The 23,728-nt window shown below is 53.6% G+C and overlaps 1 protein-coding gene across 2 annotated transcripts; it reads left to right on the top strand.

The window, feature by feature from the left end:
* Positions 1-12,655: 12,655 nt before the first annotated feature.
* On the top strand, positions 12,656-21,164 carry DLL1 (delta like canonical Notch ligand 1). 2 transcript variants are annotated; one of them, XM_019712649.3, is made up of 11 exons: positions 12,656-13,577; positions 13,835-14,131; positions 14,700-14,760; positions 14,998-15,255; positions 17,026-17,086; positions 17,544-17,674; positions 17,792-17,961; positions 18,050-18,266; positions 19,343-20,126; positions 20,278-20,395; positions 20,479-21,164. In XM_019712649.3, the coding sequence occupies exons 1-11, from the start codon at positions 13,524-13,526 to the stop codon at positions 20,482-20,484; spliced, it is 2,157 nt and encodes a 718-aa protein (XP_019568208.3). In that variant the 5' UTR covers positions 12,656-13,523; the 3' UTR covers positions 20,485-21,164. The 2 variants fall into 2 exon arrangements, with proteins under 2 accessions (XP_019568208.3, XP_019568209.3); XM_019712650.3 differs by having other exon boundaries at positions 12,801-13,577; positions 20,281-20,395; positions 20,479-20,621.
* The last annotated feature ends 2,564 nt before the right edge of the window (positions 21,165-23,728 follow it).

The following is a 23,728-nucleotide window of genomic DNA, read 5'->3' on the forward strand; positions in this document are numbered from 1 at the left end:
TGACCTTGGGCAAGTTGTTTAACCTCTGCCCCTGGGCTTCCTCTTCCGTAAAGCTGGAAGGTCACGGTGCTTCCCCGATACGCTTCCGAGGGTAGAGCGGAGCGCTTCGCCCGTAGGAGCCGTTGGTTAGGAGCCAACGTGAGCAGGTCATAATTCCTCTGGAGACCACGTTTTCTAAGGGGCGGGCGTGCTCTGCAGTGGGGTGTCCGAGTTCCAGCGAGGAAGCAAGATGCCTTGGAGGAGCTTCAGTGACTGGGTGTATACACGAGGGAGCAGAGGCCGATAAAACTGGCTGAACAGCATCGCCTGATCGTGCTGGGTCTCTGGCTTATCGAAGGAGTTTGGAGTCGAAGCCACCATCGCGACCATATTTCTGAAGTTGCTTTAAGATGAGTGAAATTCACATTCAGGACATGCTCCTTTGAGCCCGGAGACAAGGCAGCCATCTCAATCCCCATTCCTCTTATCTGCAACGCCTTATCTGCTCTGTACAACCAAGAGAGCATTTTAGTAGCCAAGAGAAAACCAATCTAATTTATTTTTTAAGTAAATTATTGACAAACTTCAATTATTAATAGTACCAAGCTATTTAAGATGCATCCCCAAACCCATCTTTACACAACCTACCTCAGGACCGCTGTAAGCCCCAGAGAGCAAGAGACTTTGGTCAGGGAAGTAAAATGATCAAATATTGCTCCTTTCAGAGTCTCTTGCAAAGCAGATGACAGATCAAACACTCAAAAAGAATTACCAAATTGAAGAGTGACACCATATGTATTAAACAGTTTGGGAAGTAATCTCTCCATTTCACACAGAAGGCTTTCATTTCCTGTTGATATTTTTTCCTAAGTGAAATCAACAGTGCTGAGCACCTATTACTGGCTGGGTGCCGTAGGGTTACAGCAAGAAGTGTGTGAAATGGTCTCTAGTTTTAGCTCACGTTGTGATTGGGGAACCAGACATTAAATTGAGAAAACAAGCAAAGCACAGGGTAAGGCTTATAATGTGCGAACGAAGAAGGCGGTAAGCAAGTAATGTGCCAGATGAGCTCGGAAGGAAGGGTGGGATCTGAGACAGGATCAGAAAAGGTAGGGCTTCCAGAAAGCAAGCCTAGCAAAGAGATGGAAGTAGGAACAAAGGTGGTGTAGGGCGGACCCTGGGACTTCCGGAGTAGGAGGGAGGTTCACACTGACAGACAGTAGTGGAGGCGGAGTGAGGCGGCTGCCCAAAACCCTTCTAATTGCCTTAATGTGAGTCCTACCACTTGGCAGTCCTCATCCATCCCACAGAGCTTCCAAGAAGCATTTCTGCCTCTCTCCTAAATATACACAGATGACCAAGGATCAACAGACATTTGAAGAAGGCAGGCAGAAAAAAAGGGAAAACAACAGGAAGTAGGAGGGAAAAACAGTTCTAAAAAACTTTATTATTTACAGTCTCTAAATATAATATTACACCCATAAGAGAAAGGTATATAAAAAAAATTCAGAAAATAAGAAAGCTCTTGAAAATTCAGAAAGCAATAACTTCAATTTAAAAATTGATAACAGAAGATAAATTTGGTAACTCAGATAACAGAACAAGATGGAGAAAGAGAAAACATAAGACGATTAGAAGATTAAGAAGTTTGACATCTGAAAAATAGGAATTTACAGGAAAGAACAGAAAATGAAAAGGAGGACATTACACAAGAAATAATTCAAGAAAACTTCCTAGATCTAAAAGACATGTTCTCATATTAAAAGGGCACAGCAAGTGCTCGGCATGCCAAGGCACATTATCACAAAATTTCAGGGATAAAGAAAAAAAATCTTAAAAAGTTTCCATCAGAAAAAATAAAAGGGTCACATTTAAGGATCACATTAGAACAACATGGAAATTCTCAATAGAATCTCAGGAAGCTGAGATTCATAGAGCACTAACTTCAAAATTCTGAAGAAAATAATTTTAACATGGAATTCTACTCTCAATCAAAATATTAGTTAAGTGTGAGGGTAAAGATATGTTCAGATATGCAGCTCAAAAATATTATCTACCAAGTACATTATTTCAGAAACACACTGGAGGATATTCTCCAAAATTAAGAAGTCAAGAAAGGAATATTTGGGACCTAGAGAGCAGGACTCCAAGTAAGAAAGAAGAGGGGTGTCCCAGGACAAAAGCTAGAGACCACCTAGATTGGAGCAGGAGATCCCTGGATACATGTCTGCAGCAACAAGAGTTACACATCAAATAGCTGATGGGTTTGAATATTTTAAAAGATCTGCAGTTTGGTGACTAAGTAATAGACACATAGGAAAGTCATTAAGCAAATAAATTAGGCCATTGTTGAATCCAGGAAAGACAAAACGTTGTACAAAAAACAGAATGTAATCAGAGCATGTGCCTCAGCTATGAATAATTAGGATTACATAATTTTAATAAGGTAAACAGTGAATGGTAATTTATTCTAAAAGGATGCCGTTACTATTTTTGGAAACTGGGAGATGATCTTAAATGTGTTTATAAACATGTTGAGCGGGACCAAATTTTGTCCAAAATATGCTTTTGGGGATATTGATTTTAAGCTGGTTATTAAGACAAAAAATACTCACAAAGCACCTTTGACCCTCCCCCTTGACCTGCTTAAAAGGAATTCAGATAGAAAAACCTGCTTAAAGGAGAGACCATCACCTTAGCAGCATAATACCTACTGGATGTGGCAGACAGGGAGGAAGCTAGCAGAGCCTGCCTGCTGAACTCCCCTCTGTGCCCCATTGTTTCTGGGTGGCCCAGCAAGAATTTGTTTACCACGTGTTTGCTCTTTCTCCTCTGCTTTGTCTTTGAAATCCCAGACTGCTGCCTACTTCTCCTTTGTCCAAAATGGCATATGAACCTCAACTTGCCAATGCGCCATGTCAGGTCTCATGGCACCCCCGCGCGTACATCATAATAAACTTTGGGCATTTTCTCCTGTTAATCTGGCTCGTGTTAATTAGATTATTAGCAGGAAGAACTCAAGGGTGGGAGGAAAGTTATTTTCCTTTGACCCCTCCAGTGTCTATGAAATCAGGTGGCAGAGTTAAATCCTCATCTTCTAGAGTGAGGAAGCCCACAGACAAGATACACACCTGAAAAAGAAAGACAAAGCATTAGACACTAAGTGAAACAGAGAGGAAGGGCGTGTGAGTGGGGATGTGTGGTATGTGAAATTGACATTTTTTTGTTATAAATCCAGAAATACTATTTGAATTTTAAAATCTGTAAGTACACTACTTAATAAAAGCGAAAATTTTAAATTTAAGTTTTAAAAACTGGTTAAGTAACTTGTACAAGTGGTGTACGTGGCACAATTGTTACTGAAACCCAAATCTGTCTAAACCCTAAAGGCTTTTAAAATTTTTTTATGGCTACAATACACTACAATGAAGGAAAGGAGAAACCAAAGATTACTTCCACATCTCTTTCCTGGGAGACGAAAAGACAAGTTGTACGTAGAAGTCAGTGTAACAGGAGCAGAAAATAAAAACTACGTGTGCTTGCTCCCGGCCCTTGCCCTGCCTCCTCCTGCACCACGCACAGACCTGCCCGTGCCCTACAGTGCACATCAGATGTATCGGTTTGGGGAAAACCTAAAAAAACGAGATGGAGAATTTACATAAAAGGGAAAAATAGGGAAGGTAAGAAAGGAAGAAAAGAAAAACTAGGTTGAAAGTAGGGAGAAGTTGGGAATTAAGGGAGAGTAAACTGTTAAAGAGAAGACTTCACCTCTACTGTGAGAGAACAGAAACATGAAGTGTGAAATGAGTTCTGGGAAAGGACAGCCATTGGGACAGTTTTCTTGGTAACAAACTGATCCTTTAAGTAGCCTTCAAGGTTTGTTTGGAATCAGTTTTAATTTTATTTGAATGCTGGACCGAATTTCTTTGAATGCTGTGACCACATGGGCCCTAGATTTTACTTGAATAATAATAGTTCACCATCCAAAACTTGGGAAAGAAAAAAGCCACAACCATATAAACATACTGACTTGTACATGTTTGATTCACATTTAATATTCCTGAAGTGTTTTAACTGCTGATTAAAGGCGTCACATAGAAAGAAAACGTCCCTCTTCCTCTCCTCACCATCCTATGTCTGTCTGTGCCGTGGGGCCCTGCAGGAGTCAGGCAGCCGGGCAAGGGGGCTAACCCATGGCTGAAGACCCCAGCCAAGCATGGAAGAGCAGAGAGAGGGAGGGCACCTTGTGCCTTGGCGGGTGGTGGAGCCAAAAAGTAACACCACTCCACCTCCTAATTCCATGGGTTCTAGAAGACGGTATATTTTCATTATTTTATTTAAAGGCTGAACTGAATTTCTTTACAGTTAAGAGTATTGAATTAGGGTTTTCTGTTACTTGCAGCTGAAAGTCTGTTTCAGCTTCCGTCCATGAGGGAATAATTCCTACAAAACTCGTCCTTCCACTCTAAACAACTAGAAAACTAAATAAAAATATATGGTTTTACTATTTTCAGACAGGAGACAACAAGAAGTGAAAGATGGAGAACCTTGAAAGAAGGGGAACAATGAGATAAACCCAATGACTGCCCTGATTTTCTGCCTAGATTAGCAGAGAAAAACCAATGAAACAAAAGGCTGGTTCTTTGACAAAATCAATAAAACTGATACTGACCACAAGAAAAAGAGAGAAGACACAGATTACCCTTACTAATGATGGAAGAGGGTATCACAGTTTTACTTAAACCGAAGGTTAAAAGGAGACTATTTGAACAACTTTAGATGAGATGCAGAAATTCCTTGAGCCATACAAATAACCAAACCTGACCAAAGAAAAACTCAAACATCTGAGTATTCCTATATTTATTTATTATATTAAATTTGCAAGTAAACACCTTCCAACAAAGGAAAGTCCAGACACAGTTGGACACACTGATGAATTCTCTCAAGCATTTAAGGAAGACATTAATCCCACACAAACTCTTTCTGAAAATAAAAGAGCAGGTAAGACTTCTTTACTCATTGTATAATTTACATAGTGGCAGAAAGTGTTAGAGCAAGGGCTCACTGCCCATACCAGGACATCGGCTTTTGAGAAAAAAGCTTTTATTTGGGGGTCCATTGGCATGAGACAGGAGGCAGGGCTTGGGTCCCTCTCACTAGCCCAGGGTTCAGCGGGATTTTAAGGGGTTTCAGCACCGGGTCCTTCTAGGCAATGGCCCTTTGCTTCAGAAAGGGTTCTGCAGGTCAGGTCCTGGTCACATCCTGGTCCTTTGGTTCTGCGGGGGGAGCAGTTAAGGGCTCCCAGGTGTCACTCATGAGTGACATTTGTAGGTGGGGTGGACTTTGTTTCCGGGTCTTGTTAGAAACAGGATAGGACTGGTTTGAGCTGGTTCTGTGGTTACAAAAGCAGCTCTAATTTCATGTTGGACCTCCAGCCCCTATGACCAGTGAGTGGATGAACAAACCAGTATATGAAGGGGCCTTCTCGCCGCCACGCGCTTGGGGCAGCTGGAACCCACGCTAGCCCCAGTTGTGAAGGATGATCTCCAGAAGGAGATCTGGGCTTGCTGGGCTGTGGTTGGTTCAGCACTGGCCTGTGACTTAGTTCTAGCCACTGAGAAACACTATCGCTGGGTCCTTAAGAACCTGAAAACAGCTACATTTCTTGCCTCAGTTAACCTACCAACGTTAACGGGAACAGTTCCAAGTGCCACTGAAACAATTCATAGCTTGTGATCGTTCCTGAAAAATCCAGACTCACCAAGTACACCCCCACTTACCTGGCAACAGCCCAGTGTGTCCATTTTGAAAGCACTTTACAACTCTCCGTACGTAGTGAATGACAAACAGCCCCTGCCCTGCTCCAATTTTCCTTAAAGAAAATATTAATAGCATTTTGAAAACAAATTTTGATGGTAAGCCAGTGCTGTCCCTATTCTGTTCCCTGGGAGGTGGCGGAGGGCAGGGAGTAAGAGTTAAAATGACAAGAAGGAAACTGTTGAACAGCAAGGAATGCAGCAGCGTTAGAAGGTAGGTCTTACATTTTGAGATGAAGAAATTATGTTGAGCCGAAGGTGAAAACCATTTGCCTAAATTTGTGCCCTCTGTTTTTCTCCAATACTTAGGCTGTTTATTGGGGTCCCTTTCTCTCCAGCCCATTTACTGGAGCAGGGCTTTGCAAAGCCCCGTCTCCTAGCAGCCAAACGCAGAAGGCCCATTCATATTACAATGGACGCAAAGGGAAGAAAGAGCTGGGTTTGTTTAAACTGCCTCTGTCTTCATTCACAGCCTGATGTCCGTCTGCATTGTGACACCCACAATGGCACTAAAGAACTCATTGTGGCTGAAAACAAATCAAAACAGACTAAGGGATGCTAAGATGAAAGAGTCATGCAACAAAATTGCTTAAAAAATCTAAGTCTTACATCTAAGATTTATGTTACCTTTTGGCTGTGTGGCCTATTGACCAGTGTTTATAAAAACCACTAGAGTTTAATAAACAAAAAGATAAATGGGAACTTTATGGACATTTTTGAAGGTGCTTACACAGAAGGGATGGGTGTGCTGGGCTGCTCTGGAAGCTGTTTAATAATTATCGTTTTTTGTTTGCACAACATTTGGGGAGCCGCACTCCCACTTTGTGTTTACTTTGCTGATAAACATGCCCAGCTCTGCCCATGTGGCCCAACCGCGGCCCCCACAGTCGCCTCCACCCACCCACCCCACCCCCAGCCCCAACCCACATCAGATGCTGCAAGAACCCACGCCCAGTTCAGCAGGCAACAGGTGGAAGGTTGAATAGCTTCACACGTTTTTCGGGAGAGGGGGTGGGGAGAAAGAGAAAAAAAGGAGGGCGGGAGGGCAGGCTTTGGGGAGCCGATTTGAGGATTAGATCAGATGTTATTGCTCGTGAAAAATTAAACAGCCCGGTGCTCTGGGGAGCGCAGATTAATCTATTTAGTGAGTGCGCGCACAAAGGCCGCCCATTGTGGCCGCGTCTGAATGCCTGTGAATAGGATGGAACATATGCAGCCTGTCACCGCAGGTGCCCACATCTGTTCTTCCCCGGGCAGATGCTCACAGAAAAGAGGAGGTGGGGAGGCCAGGAAAGGACAGCGTCGTAGAAAGCTCCGCCTCACCCGGGGCTCCTGGGGTCCAGCAGGGACACTCCGCGGGGAGGGCGGGGTCCAAGCACCGCGCACCGGGTTAGGGCCAGGGGCGCGGCGTCTCCGGGGTGACTGCGTTTCAGAGCCTGGGGGGCCGGCCGGGAGATTGACCGGCCGCTCGGGGACTGGGCGACAGGTGCCCGCGACCTCCCGGGTGGGGCGCATCCCGGCCAGCGAGGCCTCGGGGAAGGCCTGCCGCGCGTCGCCCTTCCACACCCTTTCTCTTCCTCCTCCATTGTCGTACAAAGTCACAGGCCTGAGATTTCAAGGTCCGAACACTGATGCAGATGACCCCGCCGTGCGTCCCTAAACGGGGGCCTGGGGCTCCAGGGGCGCGCCCCTTGCCAGTGAACAAAGGCTCCGCCGCCCACCCGCGGACAGTACGTGCACCCGCCCCTCGGGTGCCCACAGTGCTGACTCTGGATCCCCTCCCCAGCCTCAGGGGTGCGTGGGCATGCGACCCCCCGGAGGCCCCTAGAGGCGAGGGGTGATCTGCCGCACCTCCCCGACGACCTGGCCCTCCCCGGCATCACACAGACGCCCCTCAGAGCAAGCGTCACCACCGCCTCCAGGAAGCCCTCCGGAGCGCCGCTGCCCAAGGTTGGGTCGGCAGCAGCCTCTACCTAGTGCCCCCTGCCGAGCTCGGCACGTTCTATCCTGGAAAGGTCCGAGGGGCCGCTGGGGGGGGGGGGGAGCGCGCAGCGGAGCAGCTGCGCGGTCATCTGATCCGGGACAAAGGCGCGCCCGCCGGGGCCGGGGCCAGGTAAACACGCGCTTTGTCATGGAGATGGGCGCGCAGCCCCGAGCAGATGATCCGCGGTTTGGGGAGCGGCGGCCGCCGTGGAGGAGGCGGGGGGAGGGGAGGTACTGGAGGAGTAGGGGGCAGGGAGCAGTGGGGGCGCGGGAGGAGGGGCCGAGCCGTCCTCTGCCCCGGCCGCGCCGGAGCCACGCGACCCGCCCTTTCTCATGCAAATCCGCACATGCCTTTGCAACGTTCCGCAGACCTGCGCCCTTCACCTCCCACTCCGCGCACCCGCATAGGTGGCGGTGACACAAATGTACCGCATCGCAAACAACAAAATAAACCACATGGGGTTGGGGCATTCCATCCTTCCCTTGCCACCGCTGCTGGTTCCTTGAAAAAAACGAGAGGTTATGGGACACGCCATGACCCTGCCCCACAGGGAAATCGGGCCACCATCCACTCACGGGGTCTCCAGCGGCCGGCGTGCGGTTAGGGGGGGAAGGCTTAGGAGAAGCTGTCAGAGCCCACTGCTTCTCTCCGGGGTTTCTGTCCTCCTGTCACCACACCCTCCGCTCACTAGAACCTGCTGGGCCGGGGTCGCGGTGGGGCTGCCGTCGGGAGGGCGAGGGCGCCCCGCAGAGGGAAGCCCCCAGTATCTAGATATAAGCCGGATCCGCCCTCTTCTCTTCCGGCTGTGGATGTACGGAGGACTCCGGACGGAATGCTTGTTCAACCAGAGAGGCAGACCTAGCTCAAATGCAAGCACATCTGTATATACCTTTGGGTCAGTGTGTCTTGTAAATGTCCGTTTGTCTTGGTTCTTAAGAAGTAAAGAAATATCCGTAATGTGTATATCGCAGATACGTCGCGTTTCACCCTTGGAGTCTGGCTTCCTACGTTCACAGCAAGCACGTCAATTCCTCCGCTCTGTTAACCGCTTTAAGATTCCAAAACGGTGGCTGATGGAGGACAGGCAGGAGGGTGTGTTGGTGGGAGATGTGACGCTCATACTAATTAATCAGCTCCAGGGCCCCCTCCTCCTCCTCCTCTGCCTTTTTTTCAAGTAAGCTGGCATGTTTGATCAACACCAGATTTGCTGCCTGGAAGTTTTTTATTTTGTTGTTCTGAACAAGGACCCTAATTCTTCTTGGGAATAAGAGAACCTCTCTGTTGGGTATACAGTATTCAGTTGGTCTATGAAAACACAAACCCCACTCAAGTCTCCAGACTTGTTTACACAGAAAACTGAACCTGTGGCTGGCTTAGAGTCGGAAGCCTATTCTGGGCATTGTTTATTGCAATCTGCCCAGACCCTCCGCCCCCACCCACAGCCAGCACCACACACACACCTTGAGAACGACCTTGCTTTGGGCGAAGGGGGTTGACACAGGACTTGGGGACCACAGTCGCAGGCTCACACTGCTGAGGATGGGCACATTTGACTCGATAACGTGGCCTAACAACATGGTTGGTAACGTCTCAGGGTGTCTAGCACACAGAACCCAGCTGTGGTTGTGCGGTGGCCCCGAGCCTGCCCTCGCCACTGTGGGAATTTGGCTGTGAGCTGTGCATACCAGGCAGCAACAAACCGCCACCAGGCACCGACTCCCTCAGCCCCTCTGCACTCCTGGGCCTGATGTATTGGGTACCTTCTCAGCCCTAATGAGCCTCACTTTGTACAGTGAATTTGAGGAGACATCAAAAAGTATTTAAAAGAAAGTTTCCTGCTTTTGCCTAATGAACAAGGTGAGGATTTATGGTGTGTGGGGAGGGGTATTGGGGGGGCCAGCACAGGGCCGTCTGTTCAGCATCCTGTGGCTTCAGCTCCCTCCTGCATTCAAGGGGTTTGGAGCGCTGAGTTGCGGGAGTATAGAGACATGCAGTTCGGGAGTGAAAAAACGCCATTTGGTTCGGAGCAGATGGCTGGCTAGGGGGCTGATGGCGTCTAAAGGCGTGTCATCCCCCTTCAGCCTGAATCCCTAAGGGCTCCCCTTGTCTTCTCAATCAATGAAAATTAAAGTGCAAAGAAAGGGTGAATAGTTGGACCTCGAGTCTCTCCTTTGTTCATCTCGGCTACTGGTGTGCAGGAGTTAAACTACAACAGGCTCCTATAGAAACACTGAAGTTAAACAGTCTCCCCTTAGCTCAGCTTTGAAAGGGAGAGGGGGAGAGGAACCTCCGTGGAGTGGGAGACAGGGAGGGGGTGGGGGCAGCAGGAGCAGGAGAGGAGGCGAGGAGCAGGAGGAGAAGGAGGAGAGGACGAGAGGAGGAGGGAGGAGAAAGGCGCGTTCTGCTTGACTTCCCCAATACAGAATCGCGTGGCATAAATTAAGTGGGAAAAGAATGAGCGCTTTGGGCAGGATTCTGATGGATTTTACGATGCCTTTCAGTTCCACTGTGCCGCTGTAATCGAGAAATCTGTGCCATGTCAATTTAACAAATACTTGATACTGAGGGGGGTTTGTTAAAGATTTGAGGCAAGTCCCTCCGCCCCCCAGGTTTAAGCCCTTGCGCATGGAACTTTTTTATTTCTAGTTTTCTAAACAGGCATTCAAATGAGCCCGTTTTCCACTTCCATTTTCTAATTAAAAGGTTCCTGATATTTCATTTCTTACTGACTCTACTCTCAGTGTCAGAGGCAAAGAGGATCTTAACACTCACATTCCTTTCCTCCTCTCCATCTCCCTGCTCCTGGAAGCCTCACCCCCACCCACCGGTCACACACACACACACACACACGCACACACCCTAGTTTCCTTGCTGTAGAGAGCAGAGTTCTCAGAAACTGGCTTTCAGAGGAAACATGGATGCAGTGAAAAAAGGATGCTGACACTAGGTGGCAAGATTAAATTAGGATTCACGGCTGCCAGGGTAATGCAGTGTCCTCACCAAGTCCCCAACGGGCGGCCAGGCTGGGACCTCTCTGTCCTGGGGGCCAGCAGCTTCTGAACCCTCCATTTGTTCCCAAGCAAACAGCAGGGGTCCTGGTGGGGTCCAAGCCTGCCTTTCTCACCTCAGCCTGAAACCTCAATGCAAGGTACTTCCGATTAAATCTTTGCTTCTCTATGAGGCAGCAGGGGTGGCAGTGTGGGGGTTGGAGGTGGGGTGGAGCGGGACCTGGAGTGCTGTATCTGTAGGTCCCGAAACTTTAGGGGGATTGGGGATCTGAGCATCAGGGCTCCGGCTAACAGCTGGAAGGACCGCGGGGGACGATGTCACCACGTGGTTTCTAGGTTGCTGTTTGCAGCAGTTTTACTTGCATTTAGGATTTTCCCTCTCCCTGTGCATTATGTGACACTTTGTGATCTGACATCTGCTGCAATGAAAGCCCCGTTTTGCCAGGATGGTGCCTGTTCCCACCGACAAGTGGGACATAGCACCTACAGTGAGGCCACTGTGACCAGCGGGCTGTGCAGCCACCCAAGTGACACCTACTCCAACATTGACACCTTCCGTGCGGATAAAGCCACCGTAGGGTGTGTGTGTGTGTGTGTGTGTGTGTGTGTGTGTGTGTGTGTACGGAGCTGGGTGCTAGAGCAGGAGTCTGTGCCTTAACTCCGCCTCGCGCCCGCAAGCATGAGAGCAATTTAGATAATTCATTGTGTGATACGTGTGTTCCCGATCCTCCCAATAAACTCATTTCCTTTTTAAAAAATGAAGACAAAAGTTCTAGCTCTGACGGACGCGTAAAAACCTAATAAGGTGATGGTCGTGTAAAGGTTGCGGCTGGGGGTCCGGGTGCAGGTCCTTGGAACATGTGCCGGACATTGTCGCAGAGGCCGCGGCGCGCGGAGGGGGCTCTTTCTCTCGGCGTTGTGCCGGAGCAGGTGCGGTCTGTATTACCATACAGCTGAGCGCACAAAGAGCCACTGATCAGCCTCGCACAATAACAGGCGGCCTTAATGACAGCCACGCGAGCGACGCACACCAAACTCACTTTTTACCAAGCGGAGGGAGGCCGAGGGGGAATACCCAGGAGAGAGGGGCCAGAGACCCAGGAAAGGTGGCGGTAGCCGAGAATCGCCCGGGACGGGAGGAGGCAGTAGTTAAAGGCGTCAGGATCTCCGGGGTGGGGGGACACGCTACCCGGACCCCGCCCCCCGCCCCCACCCCCAGCGGCAGCGGGGACACCCGGGTTCCCGAGGGCGCCGAGCCGGCCCCCGGCCCCCGGCCCCGCCCTGCGCGCGCGCTCTGCGTTCCTAGACGCAGAGTCGCCGTCCTCTCCGGGGGTGGGTCGGTGTCAGACCTTCCCAAACTTCCCGAAACTGCCGCTGCGCTCCCGCCACCCTGCCCACTGCTCGCGCCTGCCCGGATCCCATCGGCCCCCGGCCCCGCAGACTCTTTAGGAAGAGGCTGCCGGGCAGAAGGCGGCTCACTGGACCCGGGCCTCTAACTTCGCCCCCTGCAGCTCCCGAAGCCCCGGGACACGGACGCGAGAAGACGGTGGGCGGGCGCCGCGGCCGGGACAGTCTCCCCGACCGCGTCCAGCGCACAAGTCCGGCTGCGCTCCGCGGGCGGGAGGCGCCGCGCCGCCCGCGTGTCCCAGTGGGCCTCCGCGAGCCTGTGGCCTGGGAGGGAGCAGAGGGGGGGTGGCACCAGCGTCGGGAGCAGAGGGGATTCTTGCGGTGAACATTTTGCAGGAATGTAAATGAGTGCGTTTTGTGTTGAGAGGGAGGAAGGGGGGGCTGGGGGCGGGCGCTGGGGGAGGGCCGGGGGCGGGGAGGAGTGGGGGCGGGGAGGAGGGTTGCACATTTTACAGCTCACTGACCATTTGGCGATCCATTGAGCGGAGGGTTTGGAAAAGTGGCTCCTTTGTGACAGCTCTCGCCAGATTGGGGGGCTGCTCATTTGCATCTCATTAGCCATGCGGGCGGCCGGCGGAATATAAGGGCGCGGCGCCGGCGAGAGCCAGACCCTCGGCGCGCACCCGCTGGACCCGGCGGCAGGGCGGATCGCTGCGGAGCACCCGCCGCCGCGTGCAGAGCCACCTCCCACGACCCGCCTCAGCTCCGCGCGTGTTTACTTGGATGGCACTGGCCGGGGGCTGACACGAATCGGAACGACACGTATTTCTGCGGTGGCACAGGAGAGACTAAGGGCCCAGGGTGTTCCTGGAGCCGAGTGACCCGACCCGGTCCGCGCACCGCCGGCCCTGGATTATCGCCGCGCCCGTGGATTTCCAGACCGCGCCTTTTAACTGGACTCGGAGGAGCCTCTGCAGCAATTTGGGAATTAAGCTGAATATCTCTGGCCGCTTTCTCCCCCCACCCCTTTTCCTGCGAAGAAGCTTAAGACAAAACCAGGAAGCAGACGACCCTTACCTACTCGTGGATTGAAAGAAAGAGGAGGAAAACCGAAAGTTGCCGCTGCAGGAGCGCTCTCGGAGCCAGCCCGGTTCCTTGCATCCCCAGAGCTGCCCTCAGCCGCCGAGAGGCGGATCTAAAGAGCCTCGGCCTGGACAGAGCTGGGACGGACTCTGGAAGAAAGGAGCCCTGGGCGTCCCAGCCCCGGCAGAGCTCGGCCTTCTTCTGCCCACGCTCCTTGGCGCACATCCATCCCGCTCGCGTCTCCTGCGGTTTCAAGAAGAGAAAAAGGGGAGACGCCGGGACAGCGAGCGCGTCAAGTGGTGCACCATGGGCCGCCGGTGCGCCCTGGCTCTCGCCGTGGTCTCGGCCCTGCTGTGCCAGGTAAGTTGTCAGGTGGGGACCCTGGGGCCCTGCTGCCAGGTAGGCTGTCAGCGGGGTACCCTGGAGTCCTGTGGTGTAAAGTAGGGGACCCAGCGCGGGCCTCGCCCGGGGCAGGGCTCGGGGCACAGGCGGCGGAGAGCAGGACGGGCGGTGCAGACTGTCAAGCGAAAGTGAACCCCGGCAGCGACGACTCCGAGCCCCGAAGCCCCCGCCCCTCCCGGCCTGGCCGCGCGCTCACGCCGCGTCCTGCCCCGCAGGTCTGGAGCTCGGGGGTGTTCGAGCTGAAGCTGCAGGAGTTCGTCAACAAGAAGGGGCTGCTGGGGAATCGCAACTGCTGCCGCGGGGGCGCAGGGCCGCCGCCGTGCGCCTGCAGGACCTTCTTCCGCGTGTGCCTCAAGCACTACCAGGCCAGCGTGTCCCCCGAACCGCCCTGCACCTACGGCAGCGCCGTCACGCCGGTGCTGGGCGTCGACTCCTTCAGCCTGCCCGACGGTGCGGGCGCCGACCCCGCCTTCAGCAACCCCATCCGCTTCCCGTTGGGCTTCACCTGGCCGGTGAGCGCCGCCCCTGCGCGCGCGGGGCTGGGGGCCCGGGCAGGTGGGCGCGCGGTCTACGAGGCTGCGGCCCGAGGGCCAGGCCTGGGCATAGAGTCTTCGCCGGCAGAAGGGTGACAGCCGGGGCAGGGTGAGGCGGCGAGGCGAGGACCCGGGACATTTCCGTATCCGGCCTCTGTACCCAGCCCCCAAGTGGAATGAGCCCCGTCTGTGGGAAGATCCTGGTCCCCTGCTCCTAGATGGGCCGGCTGTACCGTCAGCCTCGCAGCCTGGTCGCCCCCCCTGGAGACTGATGGCAGCCCCTCCAGCCCCGCCTGCTCCCGCGCAGTCTATTTTTTTTTAAGGTGATATCCTGTAATAACAGGCTGAAAAACACTTCAGGAAATCACTGTTTTAAAAGTTCTTCCATTTCCTTGAGGAAAGTGAAACGGGACAGATGTAGGGAGACACTCCCCAGGATGTACTGCGCACACAGCTGTGCGGCCACCAGGCCATCACTGACTCGTTCCCAATGCTTTGGATCTTTAAGAAACATTTTCAGTTTATCTTGTGTTCCCCCTCCCCCCAGGGCACCTTCTCTCTGATCATCGAAGCTCTGCACACGGACTCTCCCGATGACCTCGCAACAGGTAAAAACAAGCCAGGAATCGCGGAAACTCTGTCAACTGCCCCCAGTTAGCACGAGTTTGACTCTGTAGTTCCCCAGAAACCAATTCCTGCACCGTTCATTGTGCGTCTCCCTCTGGGGGTCAGGGTCCAGTGCCCGGGCCTCCTTTTCTTGTAATGTGCGTCCGCCTCCTCCCATGCCCACGTCCCAAGCCTCCGAGTTCTGTGTGAGAACCAACTGCAGTGCCCTCTGCCTACAGAAAACCCCGAGAGACTCATCAGCCGCCTGGCCACGCAGAGGCACCTGACGGTGGGTGAGGAGTGGTCTCAGGACCTGCACAGCAGCGGCCGCACAGACCTCAAGTATTCCTACCGCTTCGTGTGTGACGAGCACTATTATGGGGAGGGCTGCTCCGTCTTCTGTCGCCCCCGAGATGATGCCTTCGGCCACTTCACCTGTGGGGAGAGAGGGGAGAAAGTCTGTAACCCTGGCTGGAAAGGCCAGTACTGCACGGAAGGTGGGTTCCATGGAGGGGAGGCTGCCTCCCTCGGTTTACCCACTTCCCAGTGAGCAGGGGAGTATCCTAGGAGCTGGGATCCTGGGATTGTAGCACTCCGGATGTATTCTGGTGGGGAAACCGAAGCTAGGGAGCTGGAGAGACCTGCTCAGACCCCAGTCGTCCAGTTGTCCTTTGGGGTCAATGCTGATGTTTCAACTTCCGCTGTGGGAAGCTGTCCTTCTTAATCAGGGAGGGTTTGGGGACAGGCCAGGGGTCAGGAAGTAAGCCTGAGGGAGTGGGAGGGGAGGAAGGAAGGGAGGGACAGAGCAGTTTGTGCGTGTGGGGCTGCTCTACACCAAGTTCTCTGCTGGGATGGCATCTCGGCGGAAAGTGCTCAATGTTCTCTCTCGAGTTGGTGTGCTTGGCCTCTTATCAGAGCGCGTGCATTTGTAAATGTCACATGTGATGCACACACACTGTGAGGTTGCCACTCGTGGGGGCTGTGGACACAGGAGGATGGGGGTGGAGGCCTGGGTGTGCAAGTTCCACGTGGGGAGGGCCCCCCTGCCCAGTTGTGGGCACTGCGTCCGTCTGCCTGTGTGCAGACTCACACAGCACCTTGCTGGGAAAGGAATACCTTCACCAGAATGACCTAGGCCCTACCTGCCCTGCTACTGTCCAGGCAGCCCTGGCAGCTGCTCTGAGGACACAGGAAGCCAGGCGGGGGTGGGGGCTGGGAGGACCCTGCTGGCTTCTGGCCCTGGCTCAGCTGGACCCCAGTAGGCCTCTCTGGCCTGCCCATCCTCACTGTTGCCCTGCACACCTGGGTGTCCGATTTCCCTGCAGTCAAACTGGGTGGGTCCTGAGCTCCCCACAAACCCTGGAGCTCCTGGGTCCTGCCCTGGACCCTGGAGGCGCTTTCTCAGTGTCCCTCTGTACCTGGGGGGGGGTGGGGGGGAAGGGGGGGCCACCACTGTCAGCGTTGTCGCCCAGCTCTCCACTTGGAGCTCGGCCTTGGCCTGAGCGGCTCTGTTGTCTTAAAACTTGTGGAAACGGCTTGTTAATGAGTTTCATAACCAGGGCAGGCAGCCAGCCAGCAGGCCCGGCCGCCAGCCTGCTCCCATCCTCACCGTCCTCCCTCTTCTTCACCGTGGGGCAGCCATAAACTCAAACTTTTTTCTTCTTGTTCAAACACTGGAGTCGCTCCCCGCCCCCAGCTCGCACGTGCCACCCATTAGCTCTGTCCCTGCACAGGCAGCAGGGACCCCGCCCGCTCCGATTGGCGGAAAGGGCGCGCGTGTGTGCGTGCGTGCGTGCGTGCGTGGTGTACACGCTAGGGGTGTGTGTGCAGTGGGGGCGTGGGGCTGAGGGCCCGGTATTGTTGCACTGGGGCAGCTGCTGGGAGAGAACAGACAATAGAGCAGCTGTCTTGCCCTGGTCCTCTGCAGACCAGCTGTCCACCCTTATCTACTCACACACTTTCTGGGTATTAAGAGGTGCAGCTTTGTGCATAGAATTGGGAAGTGGGGGAGGAGGAGGGGGAAGGACTTCTGACCTCTCTTAGAAGAAAGGGGATGGTGGGGGTGGGGGCTTCCGAGCTCTTTTGTGCTTGAGCCGCTGTGTTAAGAAGAATGCCCATGTCTGGCTGAGTAAAGTCCAGTTACCAGGCAGGACAGGGCAGCCACAGGCAGACAGGAGCTCAGCTGGGCTGTGTCCCAGCCACACGCAGCGGCCCCTGGCCGCCTGGGAGGTGCTGGGGCTTGACCCTTTGCTTTCTCTTTGCTGTAGCAATCTGCTTGCCAGGATGTGATGAACAGCATGGGTTTTGTGACAAGCCGGGGGAATGCAAGTAAGTTTGCAGAAGTCACTTTTTTCCTTCTTCTCATTAAGCTTTTACACCTAGTGCATTTGTAAAGCATCTCTAGGCGATCATTTGAAAAATTTGGGTAAGACTAGCTGGCGGGGGCTGTTATTCTGACGCTTCTATTTAATAAATACATGGAAATGTATAAGGTCACAGGTTGTCGCTCACCTCTGCTCCGTAGTTGTCAGAACTTACGGATAGCTGGTTAAAGAGCTGGCACAGAAATGAGGGCGTTTAGTTCAATGGTTCTCCAACTCAGTGGCACACGAGCATCCCCTGCGCAGCCTCTGGAAAGGCTGCCTGAGTCAGGCCCATGGGAGCACCCGCAGAGATTCAATGTCGCGCTCCTGCCAGCAGTGCTGGAACGGTTTCTTGTGAGTGGGAAATGTGCCATGAACCCAGGAATGTCCATGCCCCTCTGACTGTCCTGCTCTGTCCTAAGGTGCAGAGTGGGCTGGCAGGGCCGGTACTGTGACCAGTGCATTCGGTACCCAGGCTGTCTCCATGGTACCTGTCAGCAGCCCTGGCAGTGCAACTGCCAGGAAGGCTGGGGGGGCCTTTTCTGCAACCAGGGTAAGCCTCCTGTCCCTTTCCACGCAGCCCTCGGCTTCCCTGGCTTTGTCACGGGGAGGTGCCATCTTCCTGATTCTGACCTGGGCTTCCCTCCTGCTCCCTTATCCACCCTCCCAGACCTGAACTATTGCACGCACCACAAGCCCTGCAGGAATGGGGCCACGTGCACCAATACGGGCCAGGGCAGCTACACATGCTCCTGTCGGCCTGGATACACGGGGGCCAACTGCGAGGCTGAGATTGATGAGTGCAGTGCCAGCCCCTGCAGGAACGGAGGGAGCTGCGTGGTGAGTCTGGGCGCGGGTTTGGCACGCACACAGACCACCAGGGTCTCTTGGAGCAACATTGGCAGCTTTCTGGTCTTCTCCATCACAGGACCTTGAGAACAGCTACTCCTGCACCTGCCCACCTGGCTTCTACGGCAGGCTCTGCGAGCTGAGTGCCATGGCGTGTGCAGATGGCCCTTGCTTCAATGGGGGGCGGTGCTCAGACAACCCTGAGGGCGGGTACACCTGCCGCTGCCTGGCAGGCTTCTCCGGCTTTAACTGTGAGAAGACAGTGGACTCCTGCAGCTCCTCTCCCTGCTCTCATGGTAAGGACGGCCCTCTGCCAGCTCTCCTGTGCTCAGCGCTGTGACAGGGCCTTCAGGAGCACGCATGCTCAGTTTCAGACCAAGCAAGAGGCCCTGGGCTCCTCGAGCCCTTCCGTTTGCACAGCCAGGAACTCTGTGCGGGTTTAGTCCTTGGGCTTGGACCTCCTGGGAGCAAGAAAGGCAGGCGTTTAGTCTCAGGCTCTACAGGGAACGCCTAAGGCGCAGAGGTGACACGACTTGCTTAAGGCCTATGGCTCCTCAGTGCCTGAGAGTGGGCCCTACTTCTGTAGACCGCACTCAAGGGATATTCCCGCCACTCTGGTTTTGGAGGAAAGCCCAGCTCTGCTGTCACCCAAACACAGCCGTCTGGTGTGCTGCGTGTAAGAAACTGCAGTCTCATGACAGGCCTCCTGCCACTGGAGTGGTGGGGTGCCCTGAGCCAATTAACAGGGGCAGGGCAGGGAACCAGACAGGCCTGAGCGTCCTGGAAGCTTCTGGAGCGTCACGGTTCCACATGGTGATCAAGGAAACTTCCATGCATAGAGTCCCTTCAGCCCTGCTCTCCCTGTGTGCAGGAGGCAACCGTCCTGAGGGTCAGGCTCTGTCTGTGACAGTGGCCTTGGACGAGTCATTGTAGAGGGGCAGCATGGCTGGCGCTTCAGTGGGCTTGGCCCTGGAGGGACGTGGGCCCCTCTGTCTTTCTTTCTTGCCTTCTTGTTCTCTATGTCCAGTCCCTGCTCTTCCCTTGGTGGCTCCTATCCTCAGCCTCAGTTTCCTTCTCCGTGAATGGGGCCCTTTGAGGGGTTGCTATGCGGGGGCCGTGATGCAGGCCCAGCGTCTGCACAGTGTGCGTCCAGCCCGAGTGCCCTGTTGTTGACAGTCACAGAGCCGGGCCAGGCTCCCTGGTGGGTCACTGGCACTGGGAGAACTCGGCGCCTTAAACTACGGCTGCCGTGAGGCCACAGGCTGTCTGGTTTGTCCTTGCGTCTCGTGTGTGATGCAGTGGCAGACAGCCAGCAGGTGCCTCGGTCCGTTTGCGAGTGACAAGCAACTGACTACTCACGTCCTGTTTCCAGGTGCACAGTGTGTGGACCTGGGCGACACCTACCTGTGCCGCTGCCCAGCCGGCTTCTCGGGAAGGCAGTGCGATGACAACATGGATGAGTGTGCGTCCTCTCCGTGTGCCAATGGGGGCACCTGTCGGGATGGTGTGAACGGTTTCTTCTGCACCTGCCCCCCCGGGTACACAGGCAGGAACTGCAGCGCCCCAGTCAGCAGGTGTGAGCATGCACCCTGCCACAACGGGGCCACCTGCCACGACAGGGACCGCCGCTACCTGTGCGAGTGCGCGCGGGGCTACGGGGGCCCCAACTGCCAGTTCCTGCTCCCCGCGCCGCCATCGGGCTCCGTGCGGGTGGACCTCAGTGAGAAGTACGTGGACGGCCCGGCTGGGCCGCTGCCCTGGGCCGCCGTGTGCGCGGGCGTGGTCCTGGTGCTTGTGCTGCTGCTGGGCTGTGCCGCTCTGGGCGTCTGCGTGCGGCTGCGGCTGCACAAGGGCCGGCTCCCCGCCGAGCCCCGCCGAGGCGAGACGGAAACCATGAACAACCTGGCCAACTGCCAGCGCGAGAAGGACACCTGTGTCAGCGTCGTTGGGGCCACGCACGTCAAGAACACCAATAAGAAGGTGGACTTCCACGGGGACCAGGGCGCCAGCAAGAACGGCCTCAAGACCCGCTACCCAGGCACGGACTGTAACCTCGCGCACGGGCTCCAGGGCGACGCCACCGTCAGCGAGCGGGCGACCAAGTGCCAGCTGCAGGGCTCCGCAGGGGAGGAGACTGGCACCCCGACACTCAGGGGGTGCGTGCTGGGGCTGGCTGGGAGGGCATCCCCACAGCTCGGGGTCCCGTGGGCTGGGCCCAGCTGGGCAGCGGGTGTCCTCCTCCAGGCTCGGGTCATTTTCCTATTAAATCATGTTCCACGTGTTTACTGTGGTTTATTGTCCTTTTAGTAGAGAAGCATCGGAAAGAAAAAGGCCGGACTCCGTGTATTCCACTTCAAAAGACACCAAGTACCAGTCGGTGTACGTCATATCAGAGGACAAGGACGAGTGCGTCATCGCAACTGAGGTCAGTCGGCGGGCGCGGCGGCAGGGGTCCCCGTGCTGCCTCCATGCCGAGCTGACCCCCATTCTGTCTGTTGGCCCCTCTAGGTGTAGCGTGGAAGTGATATGGCAAAATTCCCGTTTCTCTTAAATAAAATTCCAAGGATATATGCCCCAACGAATGCTGCTGAAAGGAAGAGGGAGACCCTCACGGACTGCTGCTGAGGACCTGGGTCCCGAGCGAGCTGGTCTCTTCCCGGCTGGCCAGGGCCTGCCCACGAGCGGGCTGCGGGCTCGGCGGTGTTCGAGGGTGCCGGTGGCACGGCCTTTTGTGACGTCTCCATTGCACTATGGACAGTTGCTTTTAAAAATATATATTTAAATGAATGGACTTGATTACTGCATAAGAAGCATGCACTGTCTGAAGTGTATATTTTGGATTCTTATGAGCCAGTCTTTCTTGAATTAGAATCACAAACACTGCCTTGATCGTCCTTTTTGATACTAAAATGTGTTTTTTTCTAGGTGGAAAAAAATGTGTGTTATTTTTTTGGACTTGTAAAAATATTTTTCATGATATCTGTAAAGCTTGAGTATTTTGTGATGTTCATTTTTTATAATTTAAATTTTTGGTAAATATGTACAAAGGCACTTCGGGTCTATGTGACTATATTTTTTGTATATAAATGTATTTATGGAATATTGTGCAAATGTTATTTGAGTTTTTTACAGTTTTGTTAATGAAGAAATTCCTTTTTAAAATATTTTTCCAGAATAAATATTACGAATGACAAGGTGAGGTGTGCTCACTCACTCGTAGGAGGCCCCCAAGGACAGACATGGCCTCTGATTTTCCATTTTTACCGCCTCTGCCTGGTTTCATTGGGTTGATGAACAGCAACTTGCCTGGCTGCTGTGCCCTCGGAGACCCTCCCACGGTCACCGTGGGGACAACTTCAGAAGCAGGCCGGGTTTCAGGGTGGCTGGGCCCCTGTGAACAGGGGTGACCGAGAACCTCGGAGCCTGGCAGCTTCCCTCTGAGCCGGTCAGAGGCCCACCAGGAGCCCTGTGCCACCCTGGCAAGGACTTTTGTCTCAAAGTAGTAACACTGGTTCACTGGTGGCTCATGGGTTTATTGCCAGATAATTCTGAAGAGTTAGTTGTGTTCCGGTTCGAGTATGGCTGTGGCAGGATAGATCGCAGTAGTGAGAAAACACTGAGTGCTTGCGACGTGCCAGGTGCCACATTAACCTCTGTCCACGCGTCGTCTCATTAGTCCTGGTGGCAGTCCCCTGGGAGTGTCGTCATCACCCCGTGTTGCAGTTCAGGAAACAGGCTTGGAAAGGTGACTTCCTGGCTCGGGCTCGTGGGGGCAGAGTGAACATGGAAAGTAGGCAGTCTGGGTCCGGACCCCACTACACATTAAGCAGTATTTGTAAGAACCTTGGCTCCTGCTTGAGGACAAGATGGCATTTAATAGACTGCCTTGCTGGTGCCGTTTGCTGGCTTCAAAGGCTCGGCACCGGCTGCCAGCTCTAAGACCACAGACAGGTCCATATTGGGAAAGGCGGTTTAGTTCCAGGGTTGGAGGGAGGCAGACAGGGACGTGCCCCAGTGACCGTGACGAGGTCATTGCACTGGTCCTTATTGTACAGTCAGAAATTCTGGAATCTTCCTGGGGAGGAGAGCCAGGCACGAGGGTGCTGAGCAGGCTCACGCCCACCCTGTGTGTATAAATGACGGACCGCAGAGACCAACAAAACCACGTCAGGTAAGGGGGCAGAGGGCACATGCGAAGCCCAGGACACTGCTGAGCTTCTGTGAGGGACACAGCCCAGTCTGCCCTGAGCCCTCTGACCTCAAGACAAGGACCCCAGCGGTTGGTCAGCCCCGGGAAGGACTCCAGTGGCAGGGCTTCTGAAGTGCCCGCGTCCTCAGCCTGTGCCCTGCTCCCTGGAACGGGTGTCGCAGCACGTTCTAGAACAACCAAGGGAGTCGCCAGTGTTTGTCCAGGGTCTGGCAGAGGGTGACCTTGTGCCAGCTCACACTTGTTAGCCTGCTAATAACGTCTTTTTCCTTTCAGAAGTGACCTGACTTGGGTTATAAATTAAGTGGCTCATCTATTTTTAGGAATACAGAGCATGCTGGGATTCTTGTCCGGTCCATTGCGTGGAAGACAAAGAACCTCAACGTTCTTACAGGTAATCTCACTTTCATCTCTCCAGCCTTCTTGTGAAATCAGGGAGTAAACGCTTCATTCATCCGGGGCAAGCAAGTAACTGCGTAAGGAGCAGACCAAGACTTAAAACAGGCAGCGTGGGAATTCCCAGCGCTCCGTTGGATGAAGTTCCACAAGTCCCTTCTGTCACTGATGTTTTAATCTGACGTTTCGTCAGCTGGTCCCTCCGCTTTCAGGGTTTCTGTCATTTGCGCAGGAAATCCAGGCATGCCCCTCAAGACAAGCCAGAGAAAGACACGGGCACTGTAGTACCAGCTACGACTCCTCGTGCCAGGCAGTGCCCAGCATGGTCAGTCTGTGGGCACACTGTCCCAGGTGCCACCAGGAGCGAGGGGGAAGCACAGCAGCACCTAAAACGATGAGTTAAAATCACAGGTCCTATGGAAACAACCAAAATGTCCTTCGATAGATGAATGGATAAAGAAGTTGTGGTATATACACAATGGAATACTATTCGGCGGTAAGAAAAGATGATATAGGAACATTTGTGACAACATGGATGGATCTTGAGAGTGTAATGCTGAGCGAAATAAGTCAGACAGAAAAAGCAGAGAACCATATGATTTCACTGATATGTGGAATATAAACCAAAAACAACAAAAGAACAAGACAAACAAATGAGAAACAAAAACTCATAGACACAGACAATAGTTTAGTGGTTACCAGAGGGTAAGGGGGGTGGGGGGTGGGGGGTGGGAGATGAGGGTAAAGGGGGATCAAATATATGGTGATGGAAGGAGAACTGACTCTGGGTGGTGAACACACAATGGGATTTATAGATGATGTAATACAGAATTGTACACCTGAAATCTATGTAACTTTACTAACAATTGTCACCCCAATAAATTAAAAAAAAAAAAATCTCAGGTCCTCTGCCGGGAGCAGGGCTGTTGCGCAGGGTTTCCTAGTTCTGAGCAGCGCCCTGGCCCCTGGGGACCCCAAGCTGGCTGGAGGGGGGCGGCCCGGCCCCCTTGGTCCCATCAGCCCTAGGCTCCAAATTCCTGGGACTTCGGTGACAGCAGTGAGGACGCAGAGGCACACATCCTGTTCCTTAGATTCCCCCCACTTTAACGTTCCATTTACACGTAATTGTGAACTTGCAGAAATGGTGCAAGAATA

This window comes from Rhinolophus sinicus, chromosome 2 (assembly GCF_057876585.1).
Source record: "Rhinolophus sinicus isolate RSI-liver-muscle chromosome 2, RSI-T2T, whole genome shotgun sequence".
NCBI lineage: Eukaryota > Metazoa > Chordata > Mammalia > Chiroptera > Rhinolophidae > Rhinolophus > Rhinolophus sinicus.